Source organism: Podarcis liolepis (assembly GCF_965112155.1).
Source record: "Podarcis liolepis genome assembly, chromosome: 2".
NCBI lineage: Eukaryota > Metazoa > Chordata > Lepidosauria > Squamata > Lacertidae > Podarcis > Podarcis liolepis.
Genome location: NC_139555.1, coordinates 1,208,971 through 1,228,564, shown reverse-complemented (window position 1 = coordinate 1,228,564; position 19,594 = coordinate 1,208,971). Strand labels below are relative to the sequence as shown.

Here is a 19,594-nt window from a genome sequence, read left to right as displayed (position 1 = left end):
ATTTATGAGTCCCTAACCATATTCCAGGAGTTCTGTCATCATTAACAGGCCTGTGGTAAACAAGATAGGAAGCCTTTGATCTTCATTAGGGGAAGGTGAAAGAGAGCAATCCAGTGTTTCTGTGCTTGAATGGAAAGAGAAACTAGCTGATGATATACTACTGTTTTGTAGCACACAAATTTAGGGATGTTGTCAGTGCCTGGTATCTCCAGGCAGTTGCTGAAGCCCCAGAAAGGTCCACTGCTGACATATTCCTAGGCTTCCAGGCACCATTTCTGTTTTCAACTGTGTCATAGAATCATAGAATCATAGAATCATAGAGTTGGAAGAGACCACAAGGGCCATCGAGTCCAACCCCCTGCCAAGCAGGAAACACCATCAGAGCACTCCTGACATATGGTTGTCAAGCCTCTGCTTGTCTTGGAAGATGACTCATCTTCTTGGCTATTTTGAGGTGAAATGGCCATTGCCACAAAAAAGGGGCACTCATTTCCCACTCCCACACAATGGCCCAGATGTTGTGTCAACTTCCTCTCACACACCCCCTAGGACCCAATATAGCAAGGAAGACTCAGAGGAGAGCAAGGTACAGGCTGGTTCATCCAAGGAAGATCTATTAGTACCTTCTCCCATGGCCTCCCTGCCAGAAGAAGGATCCCTTTCTTTCGTCTCAGGAGTCATCAACAGCACTTCCTCAGCCTTGCAGAAGCCAGAGGATACAAAATCAAGCAAGAGCCTTTTTAAAAACAGAGCCAGCTCCTACAAAAAGGTGAGATCTTTTCAGGTTAGACAAGGCTTCTGCTCTTTACTGAGATGATATCGTACAGTAGATGCTATAGGTGGCAATAGGGCCACTATGAGCTGCCCATGGTTCTGACTTCCCTGACCCTTGCTTAAAGAGATGTGGCCTGACTCTATCCCAGAGGTTGGCAACATAAGGCCCATGGGCTAGAAGCGGCCAATGAGGGTCGCTTAGCTGGCCCATGACCTGCCCCCAAACCCACTCGGCAAGTCCCTGCGTGCTGTGCTAAACCAGTGCGGCACAGGGACTCTCTTCCGCTGCTCTGGAAATGGATTCTGCACATGCCCAGTTGCCGGAAATCATGTCTGCACATGTCCGCGGCACCAGAAATCGCTTCTGCGCAGGCACGATTTCCAGCATCTGGGCAGGCGCAGACGCGATTTCTGGCGTTGTGCTGTGCTGGTCCGGCCCATGGATATCTCCGCAGGAGTGATCCAGCCCATGCCCAGTAAGCTTTGCCAACCCCTGACTCTATCCCTTTCTTCTAAGAGCCTACAGAACAGGATGAGGGGAGGAATGGCTACTGCTACCTAAATACTTTATAGTGATGACAGTTACTCACCTCAAGCAGTGTCCTTCTAGGAGGCAGGGTGCTGGCTGGAGCTGCAAGCACCAACAAATAACTCCTTCCCCCATGAATCCCAGGGTTGGGGTCTACCATTGTAGGTAAGGAAGCCCATTGAACAGCGCTTTGCTGGGAACCTTCTCAGTCAGTAGAGCATGAGATTCTTAATCTCAGGGTTGTGGGTTCGAGCCCCACATTGGGCAAGGTGTTGGGTTAGATGGTCCTCATGGTCTCTTCCAACTCTACACTTCTATGATTCTGTGATTATCATATGCATAACTATTCCACAGGTGAGTTTTGCCTAGATCCAGGGATTCCCATTTGTAGTCCACACTTTGTCTGAAGAACTCAGGATTATCTTATTATAGACTCACAGAATCCCATGAAGATGGTTAGGTTGGAAGACCCAGTGATTGTCACTGCTGAGCACAGAGAAGAGAAGCCAAGCCTCCATTCTTCACTTAAGACTGCCTATCCATTGTGAGGTAGGCCTCCATATACAGGCAAGGACTTTTTGTATCTTATTGCCTTTTTCAGCAGTCCTGCTTTATGGCACTGCAGTTCCTCAATTACAGCAGTTTGCTACAGTTTTATTTTGTATGCTATGTATACACTTCTTTTAGGCAGGAATTAGCTGCTGAATCATAATTCAATCAATGAATATGAACAAGGATTAATCTGAGATGCGCTGACAAAAGTTAGTATTCTGCAGGGCTTTTTTTTTTTTCCCCAGCCAAAACTCAGTTCTGGCACCTCTCAGGTGAGTGTCATTGCCATTCTAAGAGAACAAGTTCTGGCACCTCTTTTTCTGGATTTTTGTGTTTCATAAAACATGATGTTTTACCTTGGATCTTTCTCTAGTTTAAACTAGAAAATAACATGTCTGAGAGATTTCATGGATCACATTGCAAAATAGGATGCATAATGGAGATCAACTTTTCTGCAGTGGTGTCTAGTAAGTGGAAGGTCCTGGGAGGTCAGATTGTCTCCCTCATTTTTTGTATTCTGCCATTTATTGAAAATTTTCTTGTTTTGTCAGCTGTCTGATCACTGCTGCTTACATTTCCTTGGGAATACTTGTAGAATTCTAATACTGTCTAACTCTCTGTTGGTTGTTATTTTGTCAATGTTTTAATCTGCTCTTTTGATATTTTCCTGTTGTTGTTCTGACTGGAGAATTGATACTAAATAAACTTGGTGTTAAACCTTCAAAGAATTGTGTCATAAACAATCAAAACAAGTCTCTGTGCCTTTGAATGCTCAAGGGAAATATCACATGATGAAGAACGGTGTCCTGAAAATGCCCACAAGCTCTCATTCCAACATCATTCCTCTTCCCTCCCCCTCCCCATTTCCTTTTCTGCCATGTCTTCTAGATTGTAAGCCTGAAAGCAGGAGCTGCATTATTATTTATTGATTTGTAGGCCATTCTGGAAGCCTTCCATCTGTAAAGTCAGCAATAAATGATTTAAATAAAAATCAATAAATTCTTTAATCTTCAAGCTAGATATGACATTAGTTCATGTGCTTGCTTTTTTCAATAAATGTTCTTTCCTTGAGCACAGAATTGCTTCCTGGAAATTCATACCAGATTTCATTCATGATATCTCAATGTTCTGAACTAATGCTGCACAGGCAAGTAGGTGAATTAAACCAAAAGGTCTCACTTATCTCAGCCAGTTAGTTTCTGGGTAATTGCAGGAATTTATCAGATGCTTTGCTGCTCTCAGGGACATGGGTGGCACTGTGGGTTAAACCACAGAGCCTAGGACTTGCCGATCAGAAGGTCGGCGGTTTGAATCCCCACGACAGGGTGAGCTCCCGTTGCTCGGTCCCTGCTCCTGCCAACCTAGCAGTTCGAAAGCACGTCAAAGTGCAAGTAGATAAATAGGTACCACTCCTGCGGGAAGGTAAACGGCGTTTCCGTGCGCTGCTCTGGTTTGCCAGAAGCGGCTTAGTCATGCTGGCCACATGACCCGGAAGCTGTACGCCAGCTCCCTCAGCCAATAAAGCGAGATGAGCGCCGCAACCCCAGAGTCAGGCACGATTGGACCTAATGGTCAGGGGTCCCTTTACCTTTACCTTTGCTTCTCTCACATGGCATGGTGTGAAAAGAGGGGTGGTCCTAAGGTCCTGCAGCCCTTGCATGGTAGCAGAATGCCAATGACTGGTTTGCTAGGGTAGGAATGGGAAACCTGCTGCTCTCCAGCTGCTGCATTCCAACTCCCACCAGCCCCAACCAGCATGGCCAATTGCCAGAGATGGTCATTATGGGATGTTGTATACCAGCATCACCTGGAGGGCCACAGGTTCCAAAGCCCTTTGCTAGTGTCCTTTTATTTCCCCTCTGATTTGTCATTTCCCCACCGGCAGGAACTAAAGGACAAAATGGCAGAGCTGATGCCACTTATCCCTGTGCTGGACCAGTACAAGTCAGACACCCGCACCATCATGCAGCTGAAAGAAGAAGTGAGGAACCTTTCGGGCAGCTTGCTGCAGATCCAGGAAGAGATGGGAGCCTATGATTACGAGGAGCTCCAACAGCGTGTGCTGGTCCTGGAAGCTCGCTTGCATGCTTGCATGCAGAAGCTAGGTGGGTACTTTTGTGGGTCCTCTTCTCTCTTCCTCTGTGGACTGATTCACAAGCCACCCTCTAAGTGAGGTGGTAGATGTATTCAATCCTCTTTTTGCCTGTTATTTCAGAGTTTGGGAACTTGGGCTCCTGCAGACATTGTTGGACTAAAACTGACCATTGCCTAAGTTGGCTGGGTGATGGTGGGTGAAAGCCAACAACCTCTGAAGACCAATTGGGTCTTCATCCTTGCTCAGGAGCAGTGCTTTCAACCTCAAGGATGGGGATGATGGATGAGGATGAGGATGGGGATGATGGGAGTTTTAGTTCAACAACGTCCAGGGAGTTCAGGCTGAGGAACAATGTTCTAATGCCTTTGCCACTCTGGGAGAGCTGCCCCCAACCGTACCATAGAATTGCTCTTGTTTGTAAGACAAAGGATAGTTGTTGCTCATGCTTCCTATTGTGGCTAAGAAAGAAATGGCAGCTTAGATTGTCTCAGCAAGAGAGTAGTGGCCATTTTAATCTTTCCCATGCCAATATGTCTGAAGAACTTCCCCTGCTAGTTTAGGCAAAATGTCTGCCTGGTCCAGCACCCTCTTTCTAACAGTAGCCAATCAAGTGCTTCTGTAAAACTTTCAAACAGGGGATGAGGACAATAGCCCCCTGCTTTCCTTTGTATTCAGCATCTAGTCCTCAGAGGCATACTATTCCTGAAAATGGAGGCTCCATTGTCTGTTGATAGAACTTTCCCATACCATCTTGCCAATGAGGAGCCACTGTCCAAGTCAAAGATTGAAGGGTGAAAGTACTTCTTCCCTGCCATATCTGCATTGCAGTCTGCATGCAAAAGTCCCTCACAGAACTGAGTGTGGAAGGTAGATTTCCTTAGGGAATGTTATTAACTTCCCCTGGCTTTAGAGTTGGAACATCCAAAAGACAGAGCTGAGAGAGGTAAAGCACCACATCCTGAGATACTGACATTTTATCAACCTCAGATTCTGGCAAGACATACAGATTGCCCCACAGGAACTGGCAATTAGATCTGTTCAGGCACATTCAAGGTATTTGCCTGATTTTCCCTGGAGGGAAAATTCAGTCAGAGGAGAGCATAGCTTTGAACTGGGATCCTGGAATCTGGAGAAAATGAAGGCACTTTGACAGCACTTTGCACACAGATTTGTTTGTGAGCTGATTATCTGGTTGACAGATTAAGCAGACTGAGAGCTCGCCAGCTCTGAGCTGCATGTGGCTGACCGCTTCCTCTCTCTGCCTTGCAGCAGAGTTGAGGTAGGAAAACTCAGGCTCTGTTATTATAGATGTTGTTAAAGCAGTCATTGTGCAATGACACTTTACAAGCTTGAATAAAGTAATGCCCTATTGTAAGCTCGGAAAACTCTAACACTAGGAGAATGATAACACATACATCTGTAACAATATAAAGAGCAAAGGGGAGAGAAAAGACACCTGGCTGAAAACGGAAGCATCAGCCAAGTGCATTTTCTCCTAAGCCTGAATTTCACAGCCTGCAATCAAGCCAAATAGCAGACAACAGGAGTGCACCCCAGCGATCGAGAGGACGGCAAATGCATTTAATAAAGATGAACTAAGCACAGCATGTATCAATCCACTTCCCTACCAGCCAGAGCAATGGAGGTATTTTCTGTGCCTCCTCCACCTCCTCTCCCCTCCTCACTTGTTGTCAGCATCGGATACCACCTGGCAAACCTTTTTGGAGCCATTTTTTGTGTCTGCAGAGTTGCCTGTTCCTTGCACTGCTTTTGGCTAAATGTTGGAGGAAAACTGGTCCTCCCTTTGCACCTGAGCAACCAAGACCTGAAGTGGAAGGCTACACCCAGATGAGCAAAAGCCTGTCATTGGATGGGAGGGCATCTAGGCTCTCACCACCAGACATAGAACTCAAACTCCCAGCTCAGTTTCTGCCAGAGACTTTAATGCTTAAATCAGTGCAGGTACATGAGCAAGGCATGGTTACAAGGTATACCAGGTGCGCAAGAGGATTAGGTACTTGGCTAGGTGTATGCTGAGTTGTTGATCCAACAGGCAGTGGTGTAGCATGTGTTGGCAGCACCCATGGCAGGGCAAGGATTGCGGCTCCTAACCCCCTTGCAGGCATTGTTCGGGAGGCAACATGCAGACTTGGCTGCACCTTCAGTGGCTGCTTCTCATGGAGATTGCCTGCCAGTGGCCACGTTTGCCCTCTCAGCTCAGTGAGCTCCCAGCAGGAGTAGCAGCTGGTGCTCCTTGGTGGGCTTAGCAGCTACAGCAGGTCTAAGAGGAGGGACCCAGAGAGCAGGCTGAGGCACCAAGTGCAGCTCTTCCCTGGCCACCTTTCCTGGCCATGTAGTGTGTGGGCTGGTGCTGGTGGGTCCTGGGCAAGCAGACAGCTCTCCTCTCTGTGCTCCCTCTGTGAGGTGTGCACTTCACCGAAGGACACATACTGGGACGGAGACCCTGGGGAAGAACTGGTGCAGGCCAGGAAATGTCAGGGCTCCAGCCAGCAGGAGTTCCCCCTGGGGTGGAACATCCCTTTGCCTGTTAGGAGAAGGGGATGCCACCACAGCCCCAAAGGCCTGGCCCAGCACAGCTCACCTACCCGCAGCTCTGGAAGGTGGCAGTCATGTGGCCTTGGCAAAGGGAGCCTGTCGTGGGGGTGCCAGGTTGTGCCTCCTCAGAATTCTGCACCCAGGACCACAGCCTCCCTCACCCCCATGCTACGCCCCTGCCAACAAGCAATATGCTGGCTGCACCTTCTATTTGAAGGAGAGGAAGACATGGCACTTAGCATGGCAACAACCTGTGCCCCAAGACTGGGCAGGGAAACAGGTACTTCTCTGAGTGGGCTGAGCTTGTAAGGTCTATTCATGAGGTGGAACAGCTCAGCCTCTGAACTCCTTCTCGGAAGGGGGCTCATCCCTGACAGGGGGAGGCACTGGGGGCAGTTCTATGTCAGGAGGGATCAGACTAGGGGTGTCCAGTTGCACCAGAGCAGAACAATCCTCTGCTACCCCAACTGGCTGGATCAAGCTCATCATATTACACACTGCTGCCAATCCATTTCCTGGATTTCTTTGGGTCTTGCCAACACTTCCTCCATTCCAGTAGGACTCCACCTCTCTGATCTCCACCCATTATTCCTCAGGATCAGACTACCTCCTTCATGACACTTTCATATGGGGCTCATGACAGAGAGTACCCCAGCCTCAGAAGCTCACTTATGGCAGAAAATGAGGAAATCATACATCTGAATGTTCCCCCGCAGGTATAAATTTCCCACTCGTGAAGAGATGCCAGGGAGAAATCTAGGTTAAAACCTTCTCTCTCCCTGGGCAGGAAGTTCTTCCCGTGAAGGAACTCCTCCAGCTGCACTTGGAAGTGGAGCAGCCCAGGAAGGGCTGTACCACATACTGATGCTGCATGTTTGAGCCAGATGTAATGTGGGTAATGTTGATAGAACCTTTATAAAGGGCAAAGCCAGTTCTGTGTGCTGAAATCTAAATGCAACCCATGGGGGTATCTGGAGCAAATTCTTGCCTCTATTAGCTGCTACACCATATGTTTTTCTTTTCCAGGCAGCAGCTGCCGTGAGCTCTCTTGGGCTCGTGAGCTCAGACTGTTTTGCTGCACTGCTGATACCTTGCGAATAATAATCTGGGTGTCATGTGGGCCTTACTGCTGTGCTGAACAGAAAATAAAAGATGCAGAGATGTCAGAATATCACCAGGGTGCACTTATCAGAGGGGCAATTCAGAAGAGTCGCCACACATCCAGCTTGCAATGCATCTCACGTTTACTGCATTACTGCAAAGTGCTGGGAAAATGGGTGGAAGAGAATCCGCAGGGCAAATGTGCATCTTCATTTGCGGCCTGTGGGTTCTGCTGCTGATTCAGTGGTATGGTTGCTTAACCGAGAGCTGAATTATCACAGAGCATACAGTGCACAGTCTGGACATATTGAACTCATTCAGATATGGCACTGAAGAATTCTGAATGCTTTTGGAATTCAACTTTGAGAGGCTGTGGTTTTCTAAATTGGAAAAAAAAATGTTTTGTTCAAGTTAAGCCAACAGTGTTGATCATGCAGTAATATCAGTGCTGAAGTAAGGCTCAGGGGATTTTTTGAGCAGAAACTCAGGGGAACTGAGTTCCCTTAACCTTTTAAAATTAAATATCCCCCCCCCCTTGTGGGGGCTGGAATGGATATACACCCAATGCCTGAGCCAAAAATCCATCTATATTTGTAATCAATAAAGTTGTGGCCTTTTCTAATCCAGACGACTGCCTGCTTGAGTTTATTAATCATTCACATTTAGCCACTGCACGGGGGGTTGGGGGTGGCACTGCAATTGGGCCCAAACAAACAAACTTTTGTCCCTTCACAAAAGAACAGTGATTTGTCCAGGGCTGCCCAGGGATCCCATAGCCAAAGAGGAATCTGAACTCGGGTCTCAAGACAAAAATCTTCCTGGTGGGCCACATTGTTTTTCCTTGGCCAATGAGACCTGCTTCCAGCTTTTCCCTTCTCACATGTCCTCTAAGCCTCTCATCCCTCTCTGTTTTGTACTTCAGGGTGTGGAAAGCTTACAGGGGTAAGCAACCCCATCACCATCCGGGCATCAGGCTCCAGATTTGGCTCTTGGATGACGGACACCATGGCCCCAAGCTCTGACAGCCGGGTGAGTGCATGAGAGACAAAATTCCCCTAGGCTCACTTATTTAGAATCAAGGATGAATTGCTCTCAGGAGACTCTGGAGAGGCTCGTAAGTGAGGTTGCTGGCTTGTACGTCAACAGCCCACAACCCAGAAGGTTAATGTTTTGTTTAAACCTAGCACAAATATAAATTAGACTAAACTCACAGAATTTCTCCAGGTTATTTGATTTTAATGAGTGAAACCTGACTAAATGAGCACAAAACCTTCTAAGTTTTGAGACTGTACCAAACACATGGCATAAAGGCATCTGTCCGGATTGTAGGATAAAAGATTAGCAAAAGGCAGAGGGGAGAAAATGGTGCTAATGAACAGGGGAAGGGGTGTGGCTCAGGGGTAGAGCATCAGCTTTGCGTGTCCAAGATTGGAGGTTTGAGCCTCAGCAACTCCAGGAAAGGCTGAGCGAGATTCCCAGCCTGAAATCCTGAATGCTGCTGCCAGTCAGTGTGGACTATACTGAGCTAAATGGACCAATGGTCTGACTCTGCATAAAGCAGCTTCCTATCCTCCTAACATCTTAGAAGAGAGAAGGAGAACTCTTGCCACTGTTGTAAACAAAATCTGCCCTTTTCCCCTTATGGGGTATCCAAGAGCCTATATAGAGTCCTTACATGGGTTCCCTATCGGTAGGAGAAAATAAAAGAGACCAACCAGAGAATATTGAGAAGCAAAGCAGCTCGTAAGCCTGATCTTTATTGATCTGTTGCAACCGGGTGCTCCCCTCACACGCAGGAAAGGAGGAGGACCCAGAACAAAGGTGGGCTTGCCCTTATATAGACATTTTAAATTCCCTGTCCTGGAGCTCAAGACCACCCCTCCATACATCATACCTACATCACAGAAAAGGCGGTCTACAGCAGAAATTTGAATGTTGTTGTTTTTCCTGTCTGCCAGGTTATCTGATAATGCCTTATCTGATTGCCTTTTGTGGTAGTCTGCCCATTCCTTTGAAATGGTGATTACCCAATTCCTGCAACAAGGACGGTTTTTTCACCTCCTCCCTCCTTGCAGAGAAACATTTGGTTAGCTTGGGAGTCAAAATGGTTTCAGGACTGTCTTCCTGTGCTGCTTCAGACATGTGGTTTATATATTTATGTACGTGTTTGCTTGGTACATTTATGAACATTTATTACATATCTAAGACCTTAAAATTCTTATACCACCACTTGACATTGGACTTGGACTTAGAGGTGGGGTATGGGAGTATTATGCTCTATTACTTCTGACAGTAATCTCAACTGGCCCAGAACCCCTTTCCTTTTCTGTTCCTCAAATTATTCTGGTGGTGGGCTGGAGTCACAGCCGCACCGTATATGTAAAGCACTTTTATGCCACTTGTACAGGCCTGGTTCCCCCTGTGGTGTAGTGGTTAAGAGCAGTAGTCTCGTAATCTGGTGAACCGGGTTCGATTCCCCGCTCCTCCACATGCAGCTGCTGGGTGACCTTGGGTCAGTCACACTTCTCTGAAGTCTCTCAGCCCCACTCACCTCACAGGGTGTTTGTTGTGGGGGAGGAAGGGAAAGGAGATTGTTAGCCACTTTGAGACTCCTTTGGGTAGTGAGAAAGCGGGATATCAAATCCAAAGTCCTCCTCCTCCTCCTCCTCTTCTTCTTCTTCCCTGCCCAAAAATCCTGGGACCTGTAGTTTGGGACCTGTAGTTTAAGGGTGCTGTGAATCATAGCTCTGTGAGGTATAAACTACAGCGTCCAGGATTTAAATTACTAACACCCTTGGTTCCCCACCCCCATCCTGGAATTTGTGGTCTGATAAGGGTGATGCAAATTATAACTCAATGAAGAAGAAGAGTTTGGATTTGATATCCCGCTTTATCACTACCCTAAGGAGTCTCAAAGCGGCTAACAATCTCCTTTTCCCTTCCTCCCTCACAACAAACACTCTGTGAGGTGAGGAGCAAACTACAGTTCAGAATTTTTTGTTGGGGAGCTATGGTATAAATGTGCTTTAAATGTATGGTGCGGACATAAATTGAGAGGGGGAAATGGCCTAGTGGCTCAGCAGTGGAGGTATTGGGCTGGATTGAGATCTTATCTCAACTGAAAAGGTGAAAGATTTATACAATCTGTTGAGTAGTCAGAGGATTATCTCTTATCTTTCCACCTTCCCAATGCATCCCCAATTATCAACCTTTTTGTAAAAGAGGGTTTGGGAGTGGCCTGGAAAACAGAGCTTCCTCCTGTCTAAAAGATAAAGGTAAAGGGACCCCTAGCTCTTTTTCCTGGTCACACCAAAAGCTGACAGAGAAGCTGGCTGTTTAAACAAACACACACAGTTTTCCAACAAAAGTATGGGATGACTAAGTCAGCATCTTTTATAACTTAATTTACATTGGTTTTGCAGTTCAGCTTAATTGATGCTCTGTGAGAAATGTACGGGTTTGAAAGTGGCCAATGTGGTCCCTAGGAAGTTCAGAATCCCTATTGTAGGCAAAAATTGAAAAATGGGATAGCAGAAATGTTAACGGTTGGAAATTAGTCTGGTAATAAGAAGCCTAAGCATAGGAGAGAGATGCATTGTTTTTAAACCCTCATGTATGTGAAGCCGATTAAGTGATGTTGTGTGGCTGTCCCTGTGCTCCTCTAGGAGATAGGGCAGGACCACAATCTTAGTGTCATCATTTATCATGAGATTTATAGTAAATTGAGTATAATGAAAATTATGAGTAAAAGATTTTCCGCTGAATTTGAAATTTAATTTATCTGCTGAAACTTAATTTGTCTCTCCAGTTTCACGTGAGATTTATAGCACTGGATTTGCAGAATTAAAAATATACCATCCCTTGCAGCATTTAAACTGGAAACTTTTTGCAGTGGCTTGGGTCTTTCCCACACACACAAGACAACTCCAGCAGTTAATTATTCCAGATTTCTTAGTCAAATCAAAAGGTCCCATTCGGAGTTCCGCTAATCTCCGTCATCCTCAGAAAGCACAGTTGCCCCCTTTTTCCCCGACAGGAAAACCCCCACCTTCTCTTCCTGCCCTGTTTGTGCCTCTCGGACACTCTCGTGAGTCTACGAGATTTTGGAGGGGGCCCGATCTGGCCCAATCACTGCCTAAATCCAACCCTTGGACAGTCTGGGAATCAGTGTGTTTTTACATGAGTAGAATGTGTCCTTTTATTTAAAATGTACGGTACCTCTGGGTTATTTATGGGGCATATAAATTCATTCATTCCCCCCCCCCAAAAAAAATATAGTCCAGCCACCCCACAAGGTCTGAGGAACAGAGGGACCGGTCCCCTGCTGAAAAAGTTTGCTGACCCCTGCTCTAACTGCTACAATCACTTGGAGACTTCTCTTTCATGGGCTCCTATGTTAACCGAGGCTTGATGTCAATTTCAGTCAATACAAGCCCTTATAAACTTTTGCAGGATCACATATTCCCAGTTTTCAAGGACTTGGCAAAGTCCTGTGGCTCCATAGAAAAATGATTTATTGAGAAGAAATCTAAACAGGCTCCCTTCCCTTCCACCCCAGCTCTGCAGAAGAGACCAAGGAGGCGAACTTCGCTTGATCATCCTCCAAGTGTGAAATCAGTCTTGCCCACCTCTTGCTATCACAATGCTTCTTCAGTTATTAAAAACTACTCGAGCGTTTGATCAGCAGAAAAAGAGTGAAAATGTGTTTTAACTCTGTAAATTAAAGGAGAGAAAACATTTAATAATACAAGCATAAATCATCCATAAAGGTTGGGATATGTTTACTCAGTCTTTGCAGTTGAGCTTTTTGGCATGATAAAGCAGAGGGAAACAAGTGGGAGACAAGATTTGGATGGCAGAAAGCCCATGATGAATGAGTTACTTGGCCAGAGTTTACAAGCAGCATTCACAGACTTGGTATCTTCAGTTAATAGAACATAGGTAACAGAATGGGCTTGATAGCCCAATCATCTGATTCAATACAAGCAGTGGGGCTGGGGGGGGGACGTATGTATGCATTGGTGGCTGGTGCCCATTGTTATTGGTTGGGCAGAACCAACAGTAGGCAAAACCAGTAATGGGCAGAGCCAACTAATTCTAGTTTGTCTCCATCCTCCTCCCAGCTGAGACAAAGGAAGTAGAAGCTGACAGTCAGTGCCACCTCCAGGATTGGCTGCAAACTGGTGGAGCAGCACCCCATTTGGCCCAATGGGACCTTGAGCCCCCAAGCCACACATTGCCCTCATGGCTATGAGGTGGTCAGCTTGGTTACCATTTTTCTCTTGAAAAGTACATAGAGCTGAAGGTGAAAGTTGGAAGAGTGACAACCTTCCCCACTTCCAGTTTCAGCTCTATGTGCTTTTTCAAGACTCAGATTAATTCTTCTGGATATGACTTTTTCCCAGATCCATTGGAAAAGTGATGTGTTTGTGCACACTTTCTCTCTTTTCTGATCTGGGGATGGGAATTAGAAGTGACCAGAGTGAGTAGTAGCCATGGCACTTGCTCAAAAATAAAATGTACCCATGGGCCTAATAATACAGGTTGGCAGCCCCGGGATTCCAGGGTGTGAGGATGAAGGAATCCAGACTAGCTTTCTCCAAGAGATGCTGGTTCTCTGTATTCTAGAATGGCATGCTCCAAAAAGGGTTGTATCACATGATTTTATAGATTTATAGATTATCACCAAGAACATTGCAGGTATTCTGCACAAGGACAGGCTAACCATATAGCTGACTGGGCAGTCTACCCATAGACTGGTTGGTAGGGGACTTATGTCCTGGACCAATGCATGTTGGAATTCATGAAGACAGATCTCCCATGGCTGCAATGGCTGAGTTGTGGCCAGTAGCCCAGATCACTTTAGACATGGACATAGGCTAGGGATCACATGGAATCTAGGCTTCGTGTCCAACTTCCACTGCCATCTCAAATTCATGTCTGTCTTGGCAGTGTAGATACCCTAGCATGAAGGGGACACCTTGTAAATACTAGCTACTGGAAACCACAGGAGAAGAGAATGCTGATGTGCTCAAATTCTGCTTGTGGGTTTCCCACTGGTATCTGGTTGGCCACTGTGAGAACAGGATGCTGGATTAGGTGGGTTATCGGCCTGATCCAGCAGGACTCTTTGTATGTTCTTATCACCCAGATGAGTCACAAATGAGGCCCCAGAACTGGAATGTCAAGATAGTCTAAACTAAGAGGATACACCAGTCCTTGGAAGGAGAAGGCAAGATAGAAATGTGATCAGTAACTGGGAAGTTACATGAGAGACTGGATTCCTGGTTGAACTGGAATTTGAAAAGGGTTTCCCCTTAGGCAGAGCTGGCCACATTGTCTACTACCCTACATAGCCTCTTTGGATTTAACCAGCTCTCTCTTGAGATATTTCCACCAGGAACACTATTCTAAAACCTGACATATGTAACAGTTAAACAATAGCTCCAGGTTTCAGGGGACTCTCAGCAAGTGCTCCTGTTGGACCCCCTCCAACATCGGTGGGCCCCTTGCCACTATCAACTGCAGTAGATGTCTCTGAGACACCATTTAAAATTTCCCACAGTGCCCCTGAAGCAAGTGGTGCTCCAGAGCAGTCTTTTCCAACCTCATGCCTTCCAGCTGTTGTTGGACTACAACTCCCAGCATTCATGGCCATTGAGCAGGGCGGCTAGGACTGATAAGAGTTGGAGTCCAGCAACACCTGGAGGGCACCAGGTTGGGAAAGGTTGCTCCAGGGCATTATGGGGAATTTAAAATGGTGGTTCATTGACCTAGCATTAGGATCACAGGGGAGGAATTAACACTGGTGGATCCCCAGCAGTTGCATGGCGAGTTCCCGCCCCCCACCAAGATAAATAAACACACGAGACACCATGATTAAGGTTAATTGGGCGAATTAGGCCACAACTTTATTGAATTCAGGAATGAGAGGCATTGGCTTAGGCATTGGTCCTAACGACTATCCGGCTCCAGCCCATTTGCTGGAGACACGGTGAAGGGTTAACACTGATCGGGGGAGTCTCCCGCTGAGGCACGTCGGCTAAGAGCTCCCCCGGGTCACCGCTCTGGGGCGTGCCTTTGGCCCACACCTCCATAGGCTTCGGACAGGGCCACGCCCCCCCGGAGTCCTCTAACGGACCACCCTTCGTTCACTGGGGGGAGGTGATGGCGTTCCTCCCCCCCACACATCCTCTTAACCCCTTCTTACCAATGCCTACCGCCAATGCCGAAGAGTTGTGACGAGTTGCTACGAGGTAGGCGAAAAACCAAAAGGCTGGAAAGTGCCGATTGGGAAAAATTCCTACCATGCCCCTTGCGGCGACAGGCCGAAGCCCATAGCAAAGTCAGCCTACCTAAATCCCAACTAAAGGGAGGGAGGGTGGGGAAACGCGGGGCTAGCCGGAGAAGAGAGGGCGAGCCCCCTCCGCTCCGGCCCTAAATAGGGCAAGCCACGCCCCCTCCAGCCAGCCGATTGGCTGGCCGGGAGGCGTGGCCGGATGGGATTCCCCTGCTCTCGCGGGGGCTGAAACCAGCCCCCGCTCACGTGGGGAAGGGCGTGATGCCCGCAACACCACCTCCTTGGGGCAGGCCCGGAAGTGGCTTTGCGTGGCGAGTTCCCGCCCCCCACCAAGATAAATAAACACACGAGACACCATGATTAAGGTTAATTGGGCGAATTAGGCCACAACTTTATTGAATTCAGGAATGAGAGGCATTGGCTTAGGCATTGGTCCTAACGACTATCCGGCTCCAGCCCATTTGCTGGAGACACGGTGAAGGGTTAACACTGATCGGGGGAGTCTCCCGCTGAGGCACGTCGGCTAAGAGCTCCCCCGGGTCACCGCTCTGGGGCGTGCCTTTGGCCCACACCTCCATAGGCTTCGGACAGGGCCACGCCCCCCCGGAGTCCTCTAACGGACCACCCTTCGTTCACTGGGGGGAGGTGATGGCGTTCCTCCCCCACACACATCCTCTTAACCCCTTCTTACCAATGCCTACCGCCACCGAGCAGCCGCTCGCCGCCAATACTCTCATGCCTGAATCCACTCCCTTATCCCCTTAGCAATATCCATCAGCCAAACATCATTACCAGCATCCGAAAGATGCACGCCATCATACCGGTAGAGGGCCTCAAGGTTGAAACGAATGCCTGGGTGGCCAATGACCATCCCCCCCAGGGCTGCCACTCTACGCGCCACCGCCCGATCCAAGGCTTTCCTAGCCCTATTTATAGCTATCGGGCACCTGCAATCTCTCCAAACCCGCCTCTCCATCAGCGAGGCCCAAATAATTGTGACATTCGGGTAAGCTGCCTTCAGCTCCTCGAAGTCGCTAAAAATGTGCCACTGCAAATCAATTGCCTTCCTGTAGGCTAGGTCGTTTTCCCCTAATTGTATAAGTAAAGCGTCTGGGGGGCCCTCTACTGCCGCTCTGGCCATAACTGCCGGAAGCATCTCGGCCCAGCGCATTCCCCTCCGGGAGACCCAGGAAATGGTGATGTCAGGTGGGAAGCCCAGGCATGGCCCGAGACCGGAATTAATGGCGCGGACCCTGGCCCAATGCACAATACTGTGCCCGATAATCCAGACGCGCGCCCCCATGTCACCTGTAGGAAATTGAGATAAAAGGCCATGGTCAATCACTATCACAAATTCTTTCTCAAGTAACGTTTGTACGCATCAGACTTCCAACGACCTAAATCCCTAATCCTTTCTGTTGTAAGACCCAGGTGCATTGCCGTGGTGGCTGCTCCAATCCTGAAGGAGTGTGCTGCAAATTCTGCTGCGGGGATGCCGCATGCTGCTAGCGCTAAGCGCATGACCCGCGTGAACTGGTGACGCGTCAAAGGTAAACCATCTGCGTGAATCAATAGAGGCCCTGCCGAGGTGACCCTCAGGGATAAGAAGCGCCTCGTGTCTTTTACTGGACATGGGCCAGGCCTGGCTGTGGCCATCAGCTGAACCAGAGCCCCCCTCCCGTGCTGGTCTGTTTTGGAGCTGCGTATTCGTATTACCAGGTCCTCCCGTGACAGGGTAACATCACTTAAAAGCAAGCCCCGGGAGGAACCGTGCCAACCTGCTTCATAAACTACCTCACCTACGCGCAGCGCTCCGAAAAAGGCAATGGAATACGCTGCTGAAAATAGGCGGGCCTCGTACTTTGACCAGCATAATGCACGCAATTTTTTATGGATTTGGGAAAGGATGTCGAATGATATCGGCCTTCTTGTATCGCAGTTTGGGGGCTGTAGCCTGCGCCAACCCTCTAAAGTCCTTCGTATAACAAAATCGTCACAAGGGTCAGTGGAAAATACCGCCTTGTAAAAGAATGAAATTGCTGCGGCTTGAAGGTTGAGGGTTCTGGGGGCGCGGCCCAAGCGTCTTAGGTAAACTAGGTAAGATAGCACCTCAGGCTTGACGGGAGGGGCATTGCCCTTGGTGGTTCGGGTTTTGTCACGGAATTTTAAAAAATCTGACCAAGCCTTCTTATACGATCTCAAAGTGGAAGGTGCCAATGAGGCCATTACTCCCTGAATCACTTCTGGCTCCCAGGCCTCTGGTCCCCATGCCTCAGGTCCCCAAGACTCCACAGATGTTCCGGGAATGGCTGCGGCAGAAGCTGTGCATCCGGTGCCAACGAGCGGAAGCGGTCCATCTGAAAGCGAGATAGGGCATCCGCGATGTCATTATTTACACCAGGCACAAATTTTGCAGAGAAGTGGATGTTGAGCTCTAAACACCGGAGAACGAAGGAACGCAGGAGGACGCCTACCCTTGGTGACCGCGCGGCCTGCCTGGAGAGTACTGCCACCACGGCCTGATTGTCGGTGTGGAAGCACACCCTATGGTTACTAAAGGTTTCCGGCCACAGGTGCACCGCCACTACTATCGGAAAGAATTCCAGGAATGTTAAATCTCTGGTAATGGGGCCCCCTTGCCAGTCTGCGGGCCAGCGCTGAGCACACCATTGGCCCCTAAAGTAAACGCCAAACCCCTGTGAGCCCGACGCATCCGAATGGACCTGGAAGTCAACCTGCAGTGACAGGTTGTCCTGCCATAAAGAAATGCCGTTGTAGTTCTGCAAGAACTTCAACCAGACCTCCAGGTCGGATTTCACTTCCTTAGATAGCCGTACCCTATGGTGAGGGGAACGCAGCCCTGCTGACAACTTCGCAAGGCGGCCACAAAATGGGCGGCCAGGGGAAACCACGCGGCAAGCAAAATTTAAGTGGCCTAACAGTGACTGGATTTGCCTGAGTGTAACTTTTCTTAGGGGGAGCAGCTGGCGAATCAAGTCGCCAAGCGCGATGAGTTTTTCCTTGGGAAGTTTTGAGGTCTGAGCGACAGTGTCCAACTCGATACCTAAGTAAACCATGGTCGTAGCCGGACCCTCAGTTTTGTCGGCGGCCAGAGGAACCCCCAATTCTCCTGCTAGTGATATGAAGGCTTCAAGGAGCTCTGAGCACTTAACCCTGCTATTGGCCACGAGGATAAAGTCGTCCAGGTAGTGCGACACGCCCTCGGCGCCGGTTCTAAAGCGAAGCGCCCAGTCCAGGAAGGTGCTGAATGCCTCAAAGGCTGCGCAGGCCACAGAGCAGCCCATGGGCATTGCTTTGTCTACAAAATACGCCCCCTCAAATTTGAATCCAAGCCACCGGAAATCTTCCGGATGAACTGGCAAGAGTCTAAAGGCCGACTCAATGTCACATTTTGCCAGCAGTGCACCTTTACCGAACTTGCGTATGAGCTGTACAGCTTGGTCAAAAGTGGCATATCTAACTGTGCAGAGTTCCTGTGGTATTGCATCATTGACGGACCCCCCTTTTGGGTAAGAGAGGTTGTGGATCATGCGATACTCACCGGGCGTTTTTTGGGGGACTATGCCTAGCGGGGATATATGGAGTCCTTCAATTGGGGGTACTAAAAAGGGGCCGGCTACCCTTCCTGCTTTTATTTCCTTACTAATTTTCTTTTGGGCAACCTCGGGCATTTCCCTCACCGATTTTTGGTTTGGAGGATCGCTTGAATTGGGGGGATAGGCTACTGGGATCCTGAAACCGATACTAAAGCCCTCCCATAGGTATCGTGCTGCTGTCTTGTTAGGGTAAAGGTCTAAGAGGTTTTTTAGCGGGGACAACTTGATAGGGGACCAGGCTAAGCCCAGGCTGAAATTACTGTCTGCCACCGTGGGGTCCAAATGGTGCCCCATGGCCACCTCTCGGTCCCTGGTTATAGGCGCCTCTCCCACCCCGAAAGGGCTGCCTTCCTTTGGTGCAGGCAGTGGCCGGGTGGTTACCGAGGCATTTTTCGCACTCGTGGCTGTACTTACAGACAGCCCGTGCACAAACCCCCTTGTTGTACTCCCAGCACAGCCGCCTCTGCTTTGGAGCGGTCTTCCAAGCTCTTGACGAATCCTGGGGCTTCTTTTCAACGAAGGGACCCACGTGTTCTGACCAGTAATTCTGGTCCCTCAGGTCCCAGCGCGTGGAAGACAGCTGTGATGCATTTCTGCGGAAATCTTCATCATAATTTAGGGCAGCAACATCCCCCGCTAAATCCCGCGCCCTCCTGACATGAGCCAAATACGCAACCAAATGCATCGCCCGCTTCGGATAAGCCGCGCTGACGACGCCCATAAACACCTGGAACCCGTCAAGCCAGTTGTCAAAAGTACGTTCGGGTCTGGGTGTCCTGTACTTGCGATTACCATACTTGTGTTTTTTCTCCCCTCTACCCATAAGCTTAGCTGGTGGTATCAGTCTGAAAATATCTATAAATTCACCACTGAGGATCTTATTCCTCTTTCTCGGAGATAAATGAGAGCCTACGATAAAATCAGTAGAGAGATTAGTGGACGTTTTAACATCCTGCAGCAATGCGCCATCCCTCCACTCGAGGGTCCCGTTAAAGGATTTCCTGTAGGAATTGGCCCTCCTCTCATGCACCCATAAAGGAAGGCCCATAACGTCCTCCCCGTGGCCCCAG

General features: G+C 48.6%; 1 protein-coding gene across 6 annotated transcripts in view; it reads left to right on the top strand.

The window, feature by feature from the left end:
* Positions 1-19,594, top strand: part of OLFM2 (olfactomedin 2) — a 206,229-nt gene that overhangs the window by 178,202 nt on the left and 8,433 nt on the right. For all 6 annotated transcript variants that reach the window (XM_083486703.1, XM_083486705.1, XM_083486701.1 and 3 more), the window contains exons 4-5: positions 3,741-3,960; positions 8,530-8,636. In XM_083486703.1, coding sequence (XP_083342829.1) covers positions 3,741-3,960; positions 8,530-8,636 — 327 coding nt within the window. The remainder of the gene's footprint in view (positions 1-3,740; positions 3,961-8,529; positions 8,637-19,594) is intronic.